The sequence below is a fragment of the Mesoplodon bidens genome (genome assembly GCF_964165515.1).
Source record: "Mesoplodon bidens genome assembly, chromosome: 15".
In the NCBI taxonomy this organism is placed as follows: Eukaryota; Metazoa; Chordata; class Mammalia; order Artiodactyla; family Ziphiidae; genus Mesoplodon; species Mesoplodon bidens.
Genome location: NC_138171.1, coordinates 64431586 through 64449229, shown reverse-complemented (window position 1 = coordinate 64449229; position 17644 = coordinate 64431586). Strand labels below are relative to the sequence as shown.

The 17644-nt window shown below is 54.6% G+C and overlaps 1 protein-coding gene across 2 annotated transcripts; it reads left to right on the top strand.

The window, feature by feature from the left end:
- Positions 1 to 5470: 5470 nt before the first annotated feature.
- On the top strand, positions 5471 to 15761 carry MMP25 (matrix metallopeptidase 25). 2 transcript variants are annotated; one of them, XM_081256042.1, is made up of 10 exons: positions 5471 to 5897; positions 6312 to 6444; positions 7905 to 8040; positions 8147 to 8439; positions 13042 to 13218; positions 13302 to 13386; positions 13551 to 13633; positions 13935 to 14087; positions 14165 to 14422; positions 14575 to 15761. In XM_081256042.1, the coding sequence occupies exons 1-10, from the start codon at positions 5808 to 5810 to the stop codon at positions 14823 to 14825; spliced, it is 1659 nt and encodes a 552-aa protein (XP_081112168.1). In that variant the 5' UTR covers positions 5471 to 5807; the 3' UTR covers positions 14826 to 15761. The 2 variants fall into 2 exon arrangements, with proteins under 2 accessions (XP_081112168.1, XP_081112169.1); XM_081256043.1 differs by lacking the exon at positions 13042 to 13218.
- The last annotated feature ends 1883 nt before the right edge of the window (positions 15762 to 17644 follow it).

The following is a 17644-nucleotide window of genomic DNA, read 5'->3' as shown; positions in this document are numbered from 1 at the left end:
TGCTCACCTTCCTTCCTGCAAGCTCTCCAGGTGGGGGATGGGCAGCTACTACTGAACTGAGAGCTGAAATTGATGACCATTTACTGTCCAAGCCTTCCCCTGGAAGTTATAAGCCTTCAGTGTTCCAGAATAGTTCCATCAGACAGATTCTGCCAGTGCAATTGTTGTCCAGGTGGGGAGACAGATTCCTGGTGCTTCCTACTCCACCATCTTCCCAGAATCTTCTCTGATCTAAAGCCTTTTGCACAACAGTGGGTGAAACAGTCGGGGAGTGAAGAAGGGAACTTCCCAGGACTCCTTGACACAGGAGCCCCACTCACCACTCACTGTGGTACCAAAACCTGTTGGTGAAGCCCTGACTTAGCAGCAATAGATTGAGAAAACAGAACGTAGAAGTGCAAGAGATCATGAGATTATGGAAGTTGGAATGTTTAAACAGGCTTTATGTAAAGAAGCTGTGTCTCCTTTACCTATTGTTTTATGGGAATGGATATTATGTCCTGCTGGGAATATTTCCCCTACCCGGTATTGTAAACTCCAAACCTGTAGGTGGAGTCCCAGCGGAGGCCACGTCTAGGAATGTAAGGGTCGATTGAATTAAGGTAAAAGTTCTACTAACTGGAATTCTACTAATAGGAATACTCCATCAGACTTTCTGTGAAGTGCCTCTTTTACCTGAGTGCAATTACAGGGATTGACACTGTATCTGACGGGGGAATGTTTCCCTAACTAGTACTGTGAAACAGAAAGTGTGCAAATCCTCCCTTCAAGCAAGGTTACTGGGACGTGCTAAACAGGAACCAGTAAGATTGCCTGACTCTACACAACGTTGAATAGAAGGTGGGGTGCTGGCAGGGACAGAGTCTCTGTGCGGTAGCCCTATGTGGAGTGTAGACTGGGGCTTAAGGCAAAAGCCTGTAAGCACCCCCCCAGCGATGACTACTGGGACTTTCAACTGGAGAGTTTCCAGGGTTATTTACTACCTTGTTTTCAGACATTAATTGAAGCTACCCCATGACTGAAGGACATAAAATTATCTTAAAACCTGAAATACCCATTACGTCTAGGGTGATGTCAGAGAAATGCTCTAATGGGGATGGCAGAACCCAGAAGAGTTCCATCATAAGATGGAAATGGTTTTCACAAGATGGTGCTGCCTGGGGAGACTGTCATGAGGAGGGAGCCTCTCTTCTCCGAGGACTGAATCCGGATCTGTGTGAGCAGCTCTGGATTCCATCACTTGGACAGTGAGTGCCCTATTAACAGCTGTCGACTGACCAACAAGGAGATGCTTGGTTTGTGGACAGCAGTTCCAAGATGAACAGACAACTTCCTCTTTGGAAGGCCACCACTGTGATCAAAGAATGTGAAAACAGATCAGTCTGGTGGGCTGAACTGCAAGCTGTTTTCCTAGCCATGATGGGAGAATTGGCAGTGGTGAAATTCCCTATGTTTTGGTTTCTACAGACTCACGGTCAGGCAGGAGGGCAACGGAAACCTGGCCTGTTAAAGGGATGCCTAGGGAATTCCCTGATGGTCCAGTGGTTAGGACTCTGCACTTCCACTGCAGGGGACACTGGTTCGATCCCTGGTCGGGGAACTAAGATCCCACATGCAGCACAGCGTGGCCAAAAAATAATAATAATAATTAAAAATAAATAAATAAAAGGATGCCCATATGGGACACAGCCCCGTGGAAATAACTATGGAAATTTGAGGGGCGCTTAAGGTAGGTACATGGCATGTCAATTCCCATCCTTGGAACCCCCTTCCAGCTTAATAAGCTGAGATTCCTATGTGTTCACTTAAGGTGGCTGCCACCTGGGCCCATGAGATAAATGGACACAGGGTCCCTACAGCAATGCCGAGTTGGGCTGTATCTGGACATGGTCCTCTTGTACCTCCTGAGGCACGAAATGCCAATAAGAGCTGTTTTGTCAACAAGCAAGAGACAGAGAATAGAGATAGTTATGTGGCAGATTCCCTGGGGGGAAGGCCTGGATTGTAACTGGCAAGTGAGACTAATGCTGGTATCCTTGTGGGGGTACAGATGGGTCCTGCTGAGAATAGACACCGACTCTGGACTGGGCTTTGCTTAGCTGGTGGTAGATACAAATGCTCAGAATAATATAAAAGAACTGGAACAGAAGATATTGTGACAATTTGGGTGGCCTATCATCATTTCTTCAGACCAAGGACCACATTTTATAGCCCATAATGTCCAGAGTACTAGTTTGGTAGAGAATTGGAGCAAGCAGCTAAAGCATTAGTTGTTTAAAATGGGACAAATAAAGAGCTGGCTTATACTCCTCCCTGTGGAACACAGGTATGAGTGCGGCCAAAGGAGTGTCCCCACTGGGTAGATGTCTCTGTTTTTCTGGTGGATCTGGGGAAGACAGGGTGGGGAGAAATGCTGGTAAGACTATGTAGTTTTTCCCAAGGGAGGAGGATGCTCATATAACAACTCTTTTTTTTTTTCTCTTTCTTTCTTCCCCACATCATCACAAGTTTTTTTCTTCCTACCTGGTTCCATGACCAGGGCTGCAAATACAAGTGCCCCAAACAGTGATGATTCCTAAATAAGAGATTGCAACTGTACTTCAAACCTTATGTCAGAATTCCTACGGGACTGATGGGGTAGGATGTGCCTTCACCCTCTCTGAGAAAATTGGCATTGACAGTGAATGCAGCTATAGTGATGCTGGTAAAGATAGCCCACCAGTTCTGCACCTGTGTGACCTCAACCTCTGTGGACTGAGGGGGAGGCACCGGCTAGACTAGTATAGCTGCCTGCAAACTGGACCAGCACAGTGGCCGAACTTAACGTCCCTTCCAAAGGTGGAAGCATTTGGGTGTCAATGTAGAGAAGGAGGAACAGTAGCTAAGGGTAAAGTAATGGATAAATGAATTATGTCATGAGGGAAATCCAGTATTACATTAACACCTTGAAAGAGGCTCAGAGCCACAGATGATATTCTCTGTTAGTTCGACTATACCAGATGCCTGGAAAGGTGAAGTCATATGTGCCAAGACCACTCCTGCTTTTGGAACCTGACAAGATCAGACGGAAACTCGAGACCCTAAGCGGCTTCACCCTGGCAGACACTTTCATATGATACGATGATGGACTGGAGTGATTGCTGATGGCATGGGATTCTGTAACGTGCCAGTATCTTTCAAGTTGCATATTGTTTTGCTGTAAGGGTTCCATGGCCAGAGACAAGGGGGCGGGCTGTGAAATAATAGAAAATATGTCTTTTGGTCTCTGCCCTTGGTTCCTGGAACAGAATTCCTAAAACCCTTGTGATTTCCTAAGTGATAAGAGTTACTAGGAGCATCTTTTGTTCTAATATTTGGTCTCTGTCCCCAGTTTCCGACCCAGGGCTCCTAAATCCATCAGAATTTACTGGGTGATAGGGGTGTCTTTAGTTCTAATGAGGTGACTCTGGGTGTGCTTCTCGATAGCTCCTGGATGGGGGCTGGTCACCTGAAGCTTGGAACTTTCAGTCCCACCTCTCATGCTCCAGGGAGGGAAGAGGGGCTGGATATTGTTAATAATTAATCATGCCTATGTGATGAGCCTCCATAAAAATCCCCAAAGTATGAGGTTCAGAGAGCTTCTGGGTTGGTGAACACATCTACATGCCAGGAGGGTGGCGCACTCCAACTCCATGGGGACAAAAGCTCCTGGGCTGGGGACTCTTCCAGACCTTGCCCGATGTATCTATCTCTTCATCTGGCTGTTCATCTATATTCCTTATCCTATTTTTTTATTACATAAAAAGCTGGTAAATGTAAGTAAGTGTTTCCCCAAGTTCTGTGAGCTGTTCTAGCAAAGAATCAAGTCCAAGGAGGAGGAAGTCATGGGAACCTCTGATTTGTAGCCAACTTGACAGAACCTGGGGTGACCTGGAGGCCTCCTACTTGTGATTGGCATCTGAAATGGGGAGCAGTCTCGTGGGACTGAACCCTTAACCTGTGGGGTCTTCAATAACTGGTTACTATCAGAATTGAAGAATCGTAGGACACCCAGCTGCTGTCAGAGAGAATTGCTCGATGTGGGGAACCCCCCCCCACATCTAGTGTCAGATGTTAAACATTGTGAGTGTGGTAGTGTGTTAGAGCAAAGGAGAAACACCAGGAGGAGGAGTGGACGTTTTTATTGCATACGGGATCCGTTATGGACTGAACCAGTGTCCCTAAATTTGTATGTTGAAGTCCTAATCCCCAGTCAAAATGTGGGGATTTGGAGATAGGCCTTTAAAGAAGTGATTAAGGTAAAATGAGGCCATTAGGGTGGGCCCTCATCCAATGTGACTGGTGTCTTTAGGAGAAGAGGGGATATGGTCCGCAAAGAGACACCAGGGTTGTGTGGGCACAGAGGAAAGACCACGTGAGGACACAGGGACAAAACAGCCACCTGCAAGGTGAGGAGAGAAGCCTGGAAAAATCGACGTTGCCTGCACCTTGATCTTGGACTTCCGGCCTCCAGAACTGTCAGGAAATAAATTTCTCACGTTGTTCAGGCCACCTGGTCTGTGGTAGTTTGTTATGGCAGCCCCAGCGGATCAGCACAGGATCTCAGTGTTTTAGTTTGCATCTCTAGCTTGCTAATCCTGCTCACTATTTATTTTGTTTAAAACACACATGGGGTCCTGTGGCTGCCCTGCTTGCGCCACAGACTGAGCTCTTTCACTCAGCCGCCCTCGCCAGGAAGTCCACCCCCACCTTCCTCCTCATCCTTCTCCAGCTGCTAGGCCTCCCAGCACCCGACTCCCCGGGGGGCGCGAGGGGCGTCTGTGCCTCCGGGATCTCCTCCTATTCACCCCCTCCTCCGCCCTGCGCTCCCGGCCCGGGGCCGGCGCTCCAGCTCCTGCGAGGATGTTACTGGATTTTTAAATGCCTAGTACCTGCCCCGAAGTAGTCCCCGGGTCTGGGATCTAGAGTTGCTAGGACCACCGCGTAGGAAGCAGAGACCCGCGCAGCCCACGTGGTTGGGGGAATGAATTCGGTGGCCACAGGCAGCCGCACGCGCGCACACGAGGGCCGCGGGCGGAGATGGGCGGGGGACGTGCCAGGGCCCCGCGGAGGGGGAAGCGGCCCAGCCTCCCGCCGCCCGGAAATCCCCCCTGCGCTTGGCCGGCCGAGCGTCCTGGGGTCTCCGGGAAGGGCGGCTGGGGGAAGGGGAGGACCCCGAGCCGCCCCTCCCCCGGGCCCGGCTTCGGGGATCTGAGAAAGCAGAAGCGAGCGGCGCTCCGGGGAGTCCCACCGGAGCCGGGATCTAGGAAGAGAAACTTGCGGCCGGGCTGGGGCCGCGACCCGCGCTCTCTGAAGCGCTCGGAGGAGAGGTCCTGGGTCCGGGAGGGGTCCTGCGTCACCACCCGGCCCGCCTTGTCTCGCTGGAAGACCGAAGATCCGGCCCTTTCCCCTGCTGCGCCGTCTTCGCCTAGTGGGGTGCGCCTGACCCACCTCTCCCCGCCCGGCCCGCCGCTCCAGTCCGGAGGAGGGGCCGTCGGCGCGGACAGGACCGGCCCGCATCCCCGAGAGGCGGCCGTCGCGGACCCGGAGCCCGAGCTTCCGCCCCCTTCCCGCACCCTCTCAACTCTGCCTGCCCTCCGCTGGACGCCCCTGTGCCCCCCGCATCGTGCCTCCCAGTGTCCCGGATCCCCCATCCCCTCGCCCACTCCTCGTATCCCGCGCCGGGTCCCCTGAGCCTCTCTGGGCCCCTGATCTCCACCCCCGGATCCCCAGGGCGGCGCGGGTCTGGTCCCCTCGAGCTCCGCCGGCTGCCAGGGCAGGACCGCGCCATGCTCCGGCTCCTGGCGCTGTTGCTCCCGCTGCTACCGCCGCCCGCGCGCGCCCGGGAGCCCTCCGCGCAGGACTTGAGCCTGGGCGTGGTGAGTGCCGGGGTTCGCGGGCTCCTGGACCTGCAGGGGGGCTGGGAGAGGGAAGCCGGGGCCTGGACTCCCGGGTTCAGAGGAAGCTGGGGGCGGTTCAAATGTCCAAAGAGTGACCGGGGATGGAGACAGGGGACCCGAATTATTGGATCCATCAGGAGGTTCGGGGCCCGAATTTGGAAATCTGGAAAGGGGCTAGGGTGGGGAGGTGGGGACTCTTGGGAACAGGTGAACAAGGGCAAACCCAGGGCTGGAGGGCCTGTACCTTGAGATGGGGAGCAGGCCAGTACCCGGGGCTGAGAACTCTGGGCTATCTATGTCTGGTGAGAGGTGGGGCTTCCAGGATGATGGTGGGAAGGGAAAGTCCCATCTCTGCGACCTTTCCTGCTTCCCCTGTTCCCTCCTCTGGTCTAGGACTGGCTGACCCGCTATGGCTACCTGCCGCCACCTCACCCTGGCCAGGCCCAGCTGCAGAGCCCTGCAAAGCTGCGGGATGCGATCAAGGTCATGCAGAGGTTTGCGGGTCTGCCGGAGACAGGAGTCCTGGGTATGTGGCCCCCACCCCCTCCCCCAGCCCAGCCTCTGCACCCAGCCTGACCATTGTTGCCCACCCGACCAACCGCAGTTTCTAAACCTCCCGTGTATCTGAATCGGGCGCTATGAAATGCTGACCTCAGGTCCCAACTCGGAGGTTCTAAGATATTCCTCTTTCAGTAAATATTTATCAGGAATCTCTTCTTGATAAATGACATGTGAGGTCATTTCAGGCTCCGCTGGTATAGTGGTGAACAAGGTAGATGAGGTCCCTGCTCTCATGGAGCTAACATTCTAGAGGGAGACACACACAGATCAAGAACAGAAATATGCAAACTAATTTCAGATAGTGGTGAGCGTTCTGATGAAAATAAAATGCTAATGGTATTCAGGGAGCTGGTCTGGGCAGAGGAGGCCCCTCTGAAAGATGTCATATGAGTTGGGAGGAGCTCATATGACTTGAAGAATTCGTAGGACACAAAGAGGAGGAAACAGCCATGGGAAGATGTGGGAAAAGAGTGTCCCAGGCAAGTGCAAAGGCCCTGTGGCAGACACTGGCTTGCATGCCTGTAATGAAAGGAGGACTGATGAGCTAAACAAGAGCCTGATCAGGGGCTGTGAAAGGTGTTTCCATTTGATTTCAAGTGTGATAAGAAACCCTGAGTGGGTTTGAGGGAGAGAGGCAACTAGATATGATTTGCAATTTTAAGCTTCCTCTGCTTACTGCTGGAGAATGGAGGGTGGGGAGCACCCAGACTAGGAAGGAGGCACGTAGTGTTCAGGCAACGATGTGATGAGACGCAGCTGAATCCAGGGTGTATATTTTGGAGGTAGAGCTGAGAGGCTCGTCTGTTGGGTTAAATGAAAGGAAGAGAGAGGTGGAGGGCTCATGTCCAGCTACGAGGGGAGGTAGGACCCTTTTGGCAACAGGATGTGCTCAATTGCTCTTTTTCACCTCAACCTTCACTTGGAGTGAGGGGACGGCTGGGGATGGAGCCAAGCTGGTAAAGGGGATTCCAGGAGATCTGACCTAGGAGGGGCTTGCCACAGGAGACCAGAGACCCAGCTGACCTGGGGACTTTCAGCTTTATCTGGTTGTGATGGGGACTTGGGAGCTAGCGTGTGAGGTATGGGCAACCTCCCAGGGGGTTCCAGCCTCCAAGAGAGTAGTTCTCACTGCACCCCCAGGGTTCCTGCCTCTAGAGGCCAGCGGCCAGGGCTCAGGGAAACAGGATGCCCAGATCCTGGCCTGAGACTCTGAGTCCATGCAGGGCCGTGCAGAGGGTGGTACTACCCAGAAGGGCAGTGTCATAGTCTGGTATGAGCTGGCTTCCAGAATTAGATGGCCTGGGTTCCAATCGAAAATGTGGGGCCTTGGACAAGTGTTTGAAGCGCTATGAGACTCAGTTTCCCCATGGAGAAAGTGAGCTGGTGCCTACTGGTGACCCCCCTTTACCACAACCTCTCCCCCAGACCCTGTGACAGTGGCCACCATGCATAAGCCCCGCTGCTCCCTGCCTGATGTGCTGGGGGCGGCGGGGCTGGTCAGGCGGCGCCGCCGGTATGCTCTGAGTGGCAGCGTGTGGAAGAAGCGAACCCTGACATGGAGGTAGGTCCTGGCGCCCTCTCCCACCCTGGGCCTGCCTGACCCAGCTTCGAGTGAGTGGCTGCCTTCTCTCTCCTTGGCCCCCCTCACTCGCCCCTCCTCTTTCCAGGGTAAACTCCTTCCCCCAGGGCTCAGTGCTGAGCCAGGAGACAGTGCGGACCCTCATGCACCATGCCTTGACCACCTGGGGTGTTGAATCAGGCCTCAAATTCCAGGAAGTGGGTTCTCAGGGCCCGATGGAGCCTGATATCCTCATCGACTTTGCCCGGGCCTATCACCAGGACAGTTACCCCTTCGACGGGCAGGGGGGCACCCTTGCCCATGCCTTCTTCCCTGGGGAGCACTCCATCTCTGGGGACACTCACTTTGATGATGAGGAGGCCTGGACTTTTGGGTCAAAAGGTACAATCTCCCCTCTTCTGAGAGATCCTCTCCCCAGACCTGTCCGTCCTTAAAAATTAAGTTTAAATTACCTTTATTTATGGAGGCTGTATCAGTTGGGCTTCTCCAGAGAAGTAGAACCAGTCGGGTGTGTGTGTGTGTATGTGTGTGTGTGTGTGTAGAAAGTGATTTATTTTAAGGAATTGGCTCATAGGATCGCAGAGGCTGGTAAGCCCAAAGTCTGTAGGGCAGGCCTGCAAGCTGGAAATTCAGGTGACTTTGTGGTGCACTTTTGAGTCCAGTATTTGCAGAACAAGCCAGCTGGAAACCCAGGCAGGATTTCTATGTTGCAGTCTTTGAGGCAGAATTCCTTCTTCTCCAGGAAACCTCAGTTTTCGTTCTTAGTGCCTTCAACTGATTAGACGAGGCCCACCCACCCTATGGAGGGTGATCTGCTCTAATTACTGTCAATTGAATATAGACGTTATCCATGTGTATAAAATAACCTCCACAACAATATCTAGACTGGTGTTTGATCAAGCACGGGGGCGCCAGAGTCTGGCCAAGTTAACACAGAAAATTGCCCTACAGAGTCCTGTTAGATGCTCAGCTCCAAGGTGGGGCTGAGGACTTAAAGGGGCAAAAACACAGCTCTGCCAGCAGCTGAGTCAGAAGAGTAACTGGCAATTGCTACACATGGTGGCACAACCACGGGGAATCACAACAGAGGATGTCCTCAAGCCTGGGGGTGTTCAAAGGAATGCTGATCCAAAGCTCTTGAGTGCTGGGGACTTCCTGGAAGTGGTGACTTTGTTTGTTCCACACATATATACTGAGTGCCGACTAGTGCCCGAGGTCCCACTCTCCTGGCGTATGCAGGGCAGGGGGTGGGGGTGGGGGAGAGGGGACACATAAGAAAGCACAAGCCAGTGAGCTCTCTGAGGCCAGGGGAGTCAGGGGTGGGAGCACTGTGGGGAGAAACGGCCTGGGACATTTGGGGCTGGAAGGCAAAAATATGGTGTTGGGAGGGGACTGCAGAGGCTGGAGGGCAGGTCTCACACCACGAGGGGTCTTGGACAGCACATGGTGGGGTCTGGATGATAGGATTCTGAAGGCATTGGGAACTGTGGAAGGTTTTGCATTCTAGAAATACCACTGGCTGCCATTGGGGGCAAGATAGGGACAGGGAGGCAGGAAGCTATCTTGGGGTCCAGGTGAGAGATGGTGGAGGGGATGGGAGTGGGGGCAGAGGGCAGTGGGAAGCTCTGCGGGGAGTCTAGTCAGGATGGGCAAAGATTGGGATCTGACTGGGTTCTGGGGGCAAAGGGGGGTGAGGATGGTTGGGTACCAGCCAGGTTTCTGGCTCAAGGCCCCTGGAGGATGGTGTCTTGTTAATGCAGGTGGGAAGTGGAGGAGGAGGAGGAGCAGACTCAGGAAGGCAGGGGTGAGTTCAGGTTGGGACGTGTGCCTGCAGTGCTGGTTGGCTGGTCAGTGCAGGTGGTGCGTTAGTGGTCGGGTATCTTGCACTAGAATTTGGATTCCTCCAACTTAGGTCAGGTTCCCCAGAACTGGAGCTTGAGAGGAAAATTCTTGTGCAAGCAGTTTTTGGGGGCATGTTCTCAGGGGAAAGGGAAGCAGGAGAGGACTGGGGAAAGAAGCTAAGCAAGGATGTGGTCTCAGCTGGACAGGAGCCTGACCCCGCAGGGAACACTGGAGCATAAATAATGCCACAGGGTTGGTTCTGCCTGGAGGAAGGGGGCCCAGCTCTTCCGGCCCCCCTGCCCCCCACATCGATCAGCCACTGGCTGCAGACTGCTCAGGGAAGGGGAGGCTGGGCTAGGAAGGAGAGCCATTTCTTGGGGAAGGGGGCGGCCAGAGGATGGGCACACAGGCTCTGTAGAGGATTTGGGTGAGGTGCAGATCACATAGATAGACAAATCCACCACAGGGAGGCTGTGTAATGCAGCATTTAAGATCCCTGGGTTGAAGTGGAACTCGAGCCAGCGTTCCTCTGCCTGCTGCATGTATCAGTTACTTGACCTCAATGTGCTCAGTTTCCTCATCTGAGAAATGGGGATAATAATAGTATGTGCTGGTCCCATGGGCTTGCAGATTAGACGAATAATTCACCTACAGCTCTCAGCACAGGGCAGTCTGTTTACTGCCAGCTACTATGAGCTGGGTCTGGTGGCAGATTTGAGAGTTGGCGGTACTTGGGGGTAAGGTTCCAGGAGAATGTAGAATGTGATGATCAAGTTCAGAGCTGTGGGGCGTCCCACAATTAAGAGGAAGGTGGCAGGGAAGGCGGAATGAAAGGAAATGGAGAAAAACCAGGCTGAAAGGTGACCAAGAACAAAAGCAAAGGAGGAAGTGGACAGGAGTGAGCAGGGCAGCAAATCATCCAGTAAGTTATTTATGCCTGGATCTGGCCCTCTGGGGACAAAGTGACCTTAGTGCCCACAGGCTTGGTGGGTGGGGGGAGAATCTAGACCACAGAGGCGTGAGAGGAGCTGAGGAGCTGAAGGCTGAGTTCAGACCACTGACCAGAGAACTTGCTGGGGAGGGAGAAGGGATATGGATGGAGGGCAGACAGGTCCAGGGGTTGTCTTAGGATGAGGGAGTCTTGAGCACTCAGGGACAGTGGATGAGCCAATAGAAAGAAAGGGGTGGGGGATGGGTGCATGGATCATGGATTCATGGATGGATAAATGGATGGATGAACGGACACGGATGGATGGATGGACAGCTGGATGCATGCATGCATGAATGCAGTAATGAACGGATGGGTGGGGCACTGTCCTTGTTCTGGAGGAGGTGAGTGAGGCAAGGACCTCCGCCCAGGGCACGGCACGCAGCAGGAGGTAAGCTGGGGGAGATGAAGTGCTGTGTCCGATGCACAGGAAGTTACAGATTACATCAGCGGCCTGTCTTGATGAAATAGGAAATGCATTTGTCAGCATTTGTCATCTAAGAGTTGGGAGCTGGGGCTGGGGCTGGGTAGTGGGCTGAAGGGGCTATGAGTCTGGAATTGAGGCTGAGTGGAGAGAGCAAAGGAGCTGCCTGCTGAGGCTGTGGGCAAGGATGAGAGGAGGTGCCGAGGACCCCCAGAGATGGGCACCAAGAGTCTCATGTGGCTGGATCTGCATGGTTGTGTAATTTCCCCAGCTGAATTGCGTGAGAAGGGTGCAAGAAAGGGGTGCGGCCAAAGGAGAGGCAAGACGGGGTTGGGGGGAGTGGTGAGATATGAAAAAGATCTACCCAATTAAGACACCAAACGTCCTGTCCTCCAATTTCTTAGGAAAAGCACTCAGTGCAATGAGAAAATCCACAGTCAATATGGCAATTCATCAGTACTTGTGAGTTTGACCAAGACATCTGAAATCATTGCTGAGCTGCAGGACAGCACAGCCAGGGTACCAGCTCTGTCATTTAACTTGACCTCTCTGTGCCTCAGTTTCCTCACTTGTAAAATGGGGATAGGAGGTAGAGGTTTGCGAAAAGTAAATGCGGACAAGTGTTTGCTACTCTGCTTATGACTCACTCATTTCATCCTTAAATTCTCGCCTAGTGGCCTTGAGGGGTGGAGAGAAATTTGCTTTTCAGTTCACCAGGTTACTTCCAATAAACCCACATGCAACACTGCTCACTCTAGTTAGAAATTTCCATGAAGTAGATCAACATCTGGGGAAATCCGTACCTCCAGGTGGGGCTGCTTGCCTCTCTTGATGTCTCTGTCCCTCCTTGGCCTCTCGCTGGCTCAGGAATCGATGAGGCGCTGGGGTTTGGCCAGCAGCTGGGAGTGTGGAAAGGCTCGGTCCTGGCGCCTGGGCCGTGTCCCCAAGGAAGAGGCTTCTGTGGTCAGAGAGGCTGGGTGCCAGGGCCAGCAGGCTGTGGTTGGAGAGTGCCTGCTGGAGCTTCGTGTTCTGAGAGAGATGAAGTCTGCAGTGGTGGGGAGGGAAGACAAGGACCCCAGGGAGGTGGGGGTGGGGTGGAGGCTGTGGGAGAGGGAGATGGGGGAGGGGAAATAGAGGCCTGAGGGGTTGTGGGCACTGGGGGAGGGGGGTGGACCCGGGACAGCGGACCATGGGGCAGGAGTGGGGCCATGGAGTCTGACCAACATTCCCCATGGGTGGGAGTGGGAAGGGTTCGGAGGGGTGGGGGGCCTCTGCCAACAGACTGGAGCTGTGAGAAGGGTACTCCAAGGGCTGGGGCTCCCTTAGGAGAACTGTACACACCCTGAGGCTCCTGATTCCCCCAGAATGTTTCTGTATGTTGCCTTCTTGGGGGAAGGGGCTTCATCAGTGTAAAGCTGCTCCTTCCTCTATTCACACTGTTTCCTCCTGCTCTTCCCCCAACCTGCTCAGTGGGTCTTTTCAGACCGGCACCCCAGTATCTAGCACTGCCAAACAAGGCTACTCAAGAACATTTACCAAATAAGTGAACGCAGAGAGGAAGGATAAAATGGCTGGGGCGGGGGGCGGGGGTCTGGGTAGAGGAGGCCATGGCCACCTCTGAGGGTCTCCTGGTTGTTTCTGCCCAGCAGAAGGCCCCATTCCCCGGGGCCTGGGGGTGCTAGGGGTGGGGGTGGGGCACAGCTCCAGCCCATTCTCCCTCCCTCCCCAGATGGCGAAGGGACAGACCTGTTTGCTGTGGCTGTTCATGAGTTTGGCCACGCCTTGGGCCTGGGCCACTCCTCAGCGCCCAACTCCATCATGAGGCCCTTTTACCAGGGTCCGGTGGGCAACCCCACCGAGTACCGCCTGTCCCAGGACGACCTCGAAGGCCTGCAACAGCTCTACGGTACAAGGAGCGATGGGGCGCTCGCCGGGTAGCCTCTGCAGCAGGGTCAGTGGACTCACCACTCTCTAACGGTTTCTCCACAGGGAAAGCACCCCAAACCCCACTTGACAAGCCCACAAGGAAACCCCTGGCTCCTCCTCCCCCACCCCCTGCCCTGCCCCCGGACAGGTGAGTATCTCTCCCGCTGTGAGGCCTTGGGTGAGCCCCCTAACCTCAGGGTCCTCCTCCACGAGATGGGCAGGTAAGAGTCCCTGCCTTGTAGGATGCCGTCCAGGTTAAGTAAAGGGAGAGGGGCCCCCCAACCCTCTGTTCACCTCTCTTTTCCTTCCCAGCCCCTCCCAACCCGTTCCTGATCGATGTGATGGCCATTTTGACGCCATCGCCAACATCCGAGGCGAAACTTTCTTCTTCAAAGGTAAGTGACTTCGGACCTCCCCGACCCCATATAGTTGGCTTCCTACCCACTTAGAGTGACCCGCCGGGGCTGTGAGGTTCGCAGGGATGCGGGACTTTCAGTGCTAAAAAGGGTAAAGCCCTGGATCAGCCGGTCACCTTAGAGCCACTGCAGCCTTGATTTTCAGATGGACCTGCCCACCCTGCGGTGGAAGGGGAAACCTAGCGCTGTGTTCGAGCCACACACTACGGGGGGTGGGGGTGGAGGAGACCTCCTGCCGTCTCATCTCACGCCCACATGCCCACCCCTTCTTCCCCCGTAGGCCCGTGGTTCTGGCGCCTCCAGCCCTCGGGACAGCTGGTGTCCCCCCGGCCCGCCCGGCTCCACCGCTTCTGGGAGGGGCTGCCGGCCCAAGTGAAGGTCATCCAGGCCGCCTATGCCCGGCATCCGGACGGCCGGATCCTTCTCTTCAGCGGTAAGTGGGGCTCGAGGCGTGGCTGGCTCCGGGCATGCGCAGCGCCGCTCACCTGCCCCTCTCTCCCACCCACTCAGGTCGGCAGTTCTGGGTGTTCCAGGACCGGCGGCTGGAGGGCGCCGCGCGGCCGCTCACGGAGCTGGGGCTGCCCCCGGGAGAGGAGGTGGACGCCGTGTTTTCTTGGCCGCTGAACGGGAAGACCTACCTGATCCGGGGCAGGCGGTACTGGCGGTACGACGAGGCGGCAGCGCGCCCGGACCCCGGCTACCCGCGCGACCTGAGCCTCTGGGAGGGGGCACCGAACGCCCCCGACGACGTCACCGTCAGCAACACGGGTGGGAGAGAGCGCCCGCGGGGAGAGGCCGAGGGATGGGGAGCTAGAGGACGTCCCGGGGGTTTGGAGAGCCCTGGGGAGAGAAGCTGCACGGGGGGAGGGGGGAGGGGCAGGCCTGGACCAGCCCCTGAAGCATCTGCTCCCTCCCCGCAGGTGACACCTACTTCTTCAAGGGCGCCCACTACTGGCGCTTCCCCAAGGGCAGCGTCAAAGCCGAGCAGGACTCCCCCCAACCAATGGGCCCTAAGTTTCTGGACTGCTCCGCCCCCAGACCCCCCAAAGCGACCCTTAAGCCAGGAGCCTGCGACTGTCAGTGCGAGATCAGTCAGGCGGCAGGGCGGCTGTCCGTGCCCCACCTGCTGCCCCTTCTGCCTCTGCTGGTGGGGGGCTTCGCCTCCCGCTGAGGGGGGACCGCCCGCCCCAAGGAAGGGACCGGATCTCCCACCGCGGGCCCTCTGTCCCCGGGGGCGGGCGGAGCTCAGCGAAGATGCACCTGGGCTGATGCGGGTGGAGTTAAGCCCTGGAAAGGCCAAGGGGTGGTGACAGGACTAGCCCTGGCACTGAATGCCCCACGTGTTTGGCCTCCTAGTTCTCTCCTCCCCCTCCCCTGGCAACCCGGACTCCGGTCTGGCTTCGACCCCGCAGGACTCTTCTTTTCCCAGAATACCTAGCCTTTCCGGGAGCTCAGCTGGCTGACTCCCTGCAGCCCTGGACCCGCCTGGCAACAGCAGCTGTCCCAAGCTGTTCGGGTCTTTACAGGACAGGCCTGCCCGGGACGCTGAACCCAGGCCGGCTCTCCACCCGCTGCTCTGATGTTTCTCACCCTGTCCTGCTTCCATGAAGTCCCAGTCAAGCCATATTGGTGGGGACCCCAAACCCAGCCCTGAGACCACCCCTGAGCACCAGTGTCCCAAGTTCTGGGTGACATCAGTGGCCACATGGATGATACTCCAGTATCCCGCCCCAGTGGACCTTCTTTCTAGTCACCATGCTGGTACCAGAAATGCCTACGTTCAATAGGACACCATCCTGTCCCTAAAACACCTCTCCCCACCTCCACACCTGAGCCTCTGCCACCTCCTTCTGAACTGCTTGGCTTCATCAGCTCAATGCTGGTGGAAAGACAGTGGACTGGTCCCCTCTCAGTCCAGGGTCACTGGCTCCTCAGCTTTCCTGGGTGATGAGTGGGTGGAACCTGGGCCACCTCATTGACCCCACTGCAACCTCCCCCCTTCCCACTCTCCACAGAATTCAGGATCTAAATCAGTGCCTCTGCACCTATGCTTTTGGAATATTACACAACAGAATGACCCACTAAACTTAAAAATGCAGATTCCATGCCCTCGCTCTGAATGCTCACTCTGGGGCTGGGGCCATAACAAGCTGGGGTGGGGGTGGGGGTGGCCCTGCTGGGTAAGGGAGCTGGGCCAGCAGCTGTCATCTCTGTGTCTCTGCCTTGTGGCTTTTCTGTGTCTCTGCCATGTTCTCTCTCCCAGGGGCCAACCCCTTCCTGTTGTCTACAAAGCCCAGCTGATGGCCTTGGTTGAGAGAGGTCCACCCCCATGTGTGGAGTCACTTAGCGGCCACTTCTTTGGTTGGTACCCAGCTTCAGCGGCCCCACAGTGCTGCCCAGAGCTGAGGCTAGTGGGGATGTTGCCCACCTTGGTCACGAGCAGCAGACCAGTAGGAGGGCGACAGCCAGGTGTCTTCAACCAGCCTGGGACCTGAGAATTCAAGGCCACCAGAAAGCCATCTGGGCCTCTGTTAGTATCCTTGTGAAGTATGAGGAGGAGGAAAGTTGTATTTGAAGAGCTTGTCAGCCCCACCAGGAGGACAATAAAAATGACAGGAGAGAAAGCCGTTCCTTTCTTCTGAGCACTGATGGAGCTGGGGTGAAGTTTGGTGGCAGGAACTTGACAGACCCAAATCACTCTGATTTGCAGAAGAGGTTGGAATCCAGCGTTGATGGGAGACAGGGTGGATGAGAATGAATGGGGAGGAGGAACCCAAAAGTTGGTTGAAGGGAGCCCAGAGGAGGGATGTCCCATGTGAAATTTGAGGCTGCTTTCACTGCTACAATGGAAACTTCTTCTCCAGCCTTTAAGACTTAAGTCTGCTACACAAAAATGCCACATTAAATTGAATTATATTATTTAAAGAACAGTACAGCCCCATAATAAAAATGTAAAATTTCTGTGTTTCAAAGGAGACCATCAGAAAAGTGAAAAGTCACCCCAGACACCCTTGTTCCTTGTATACCCCCTTCTTCATACACTCTCTCCCTAAATGCAGATTCTTTAGGTGCAAACAGGCAGAGCTTCAGACTGCAAGTCAGCTCTTCCAAAATGACACTGCAGCAAACACTGCAGGATTCCACCCAATGGGGGCTCTGGAGTCAACAACTCAGGGACCAAAGTGGATGTTGGTGCCAGGGGCAGTGGGAGGGGATGGGGAGTGAGAATTTCATGGTTGCAGAATTTTGGTTTTACAAGATGAAAAGTTCTAGGGATGGTGGTGATGGCTCCACAAGAAGGTGAATATATCTGATGCCTCAGAAACGTGCATTTAAAATGGTGATGATGGTAAAGGGTATGCGACGTGTTTTATTTCACGTACAATAAATTCTTAAAAGTGAAAAGAATGGGGAAAAATTTTTTGCAAATGATATATCTGATAAGGGACTTTTATCCAATATATATACACTACCCTGACAACAATAAAAAGACAAATAACTCAGTTTAAAAATGGGCAAAGGGGGCTTCCCTGGTGGCACAGTGGTTGAGAATCCGCCTGCCAATGCAGGGGACATGGGTTTAAGCCCCGGTCCGGGAAGATCCCACATGCCGCGGAGCAACTAAGCCCATGAGCCCCAACTACTGAGCCTGCGCGTCTGGAGCCTGTGCTCCGCAACAGGAGAGGCCGCGACAGTGAGAGGCCCGCCCACCGTGATGAAGAGTGGCCCCTGCTCTCCGCAACTGGAGAAAGCGCACAGAAACGAAGACCCAACACAGCCAAAAATAATAAATAAATAAATAAATAAATAAATTTAAAAATGGGTAAAGGGACTTCCCTGGTGGTCCAGTGGCTAAGACTCCACGCTCCCAATACAAGGGGCCCTGGTTCAATCCCTAGTCAGGGAACTAGATCCCACAAGCATGCCTCAACTAGAGATTCCGCATGTTGCAACGAAGATCCCTCATGCCGCAAGACCCGGAGCAGCCAA

Excerpts from the sequence above, each read along its gene's own strand:
- MMP25 (XM_081256042.1), top strand. The coding sequence starts at position 5,808 with ATGCTCCGGCTCCTGGCGCTGTTGCTCCCGCTGCTACCGCCGCCCGCG. Across the intron at positions 6,445-7,904 it reads GCCGGAGACAGGAGTCCTGG|ACCCTGTGACAGTGGCCACC; the intron begins GTATGTGGCCCC and ends CCTCTCCCCCAG. Across the intron at positions 13,634-13,934 it reads CGAAACTTTCTTCTTCAAAG|GCCCGTGGTTCTGGCGCCTC; the intron begins GTAAGTGACTTC and ends CTTCCCCCGTAG.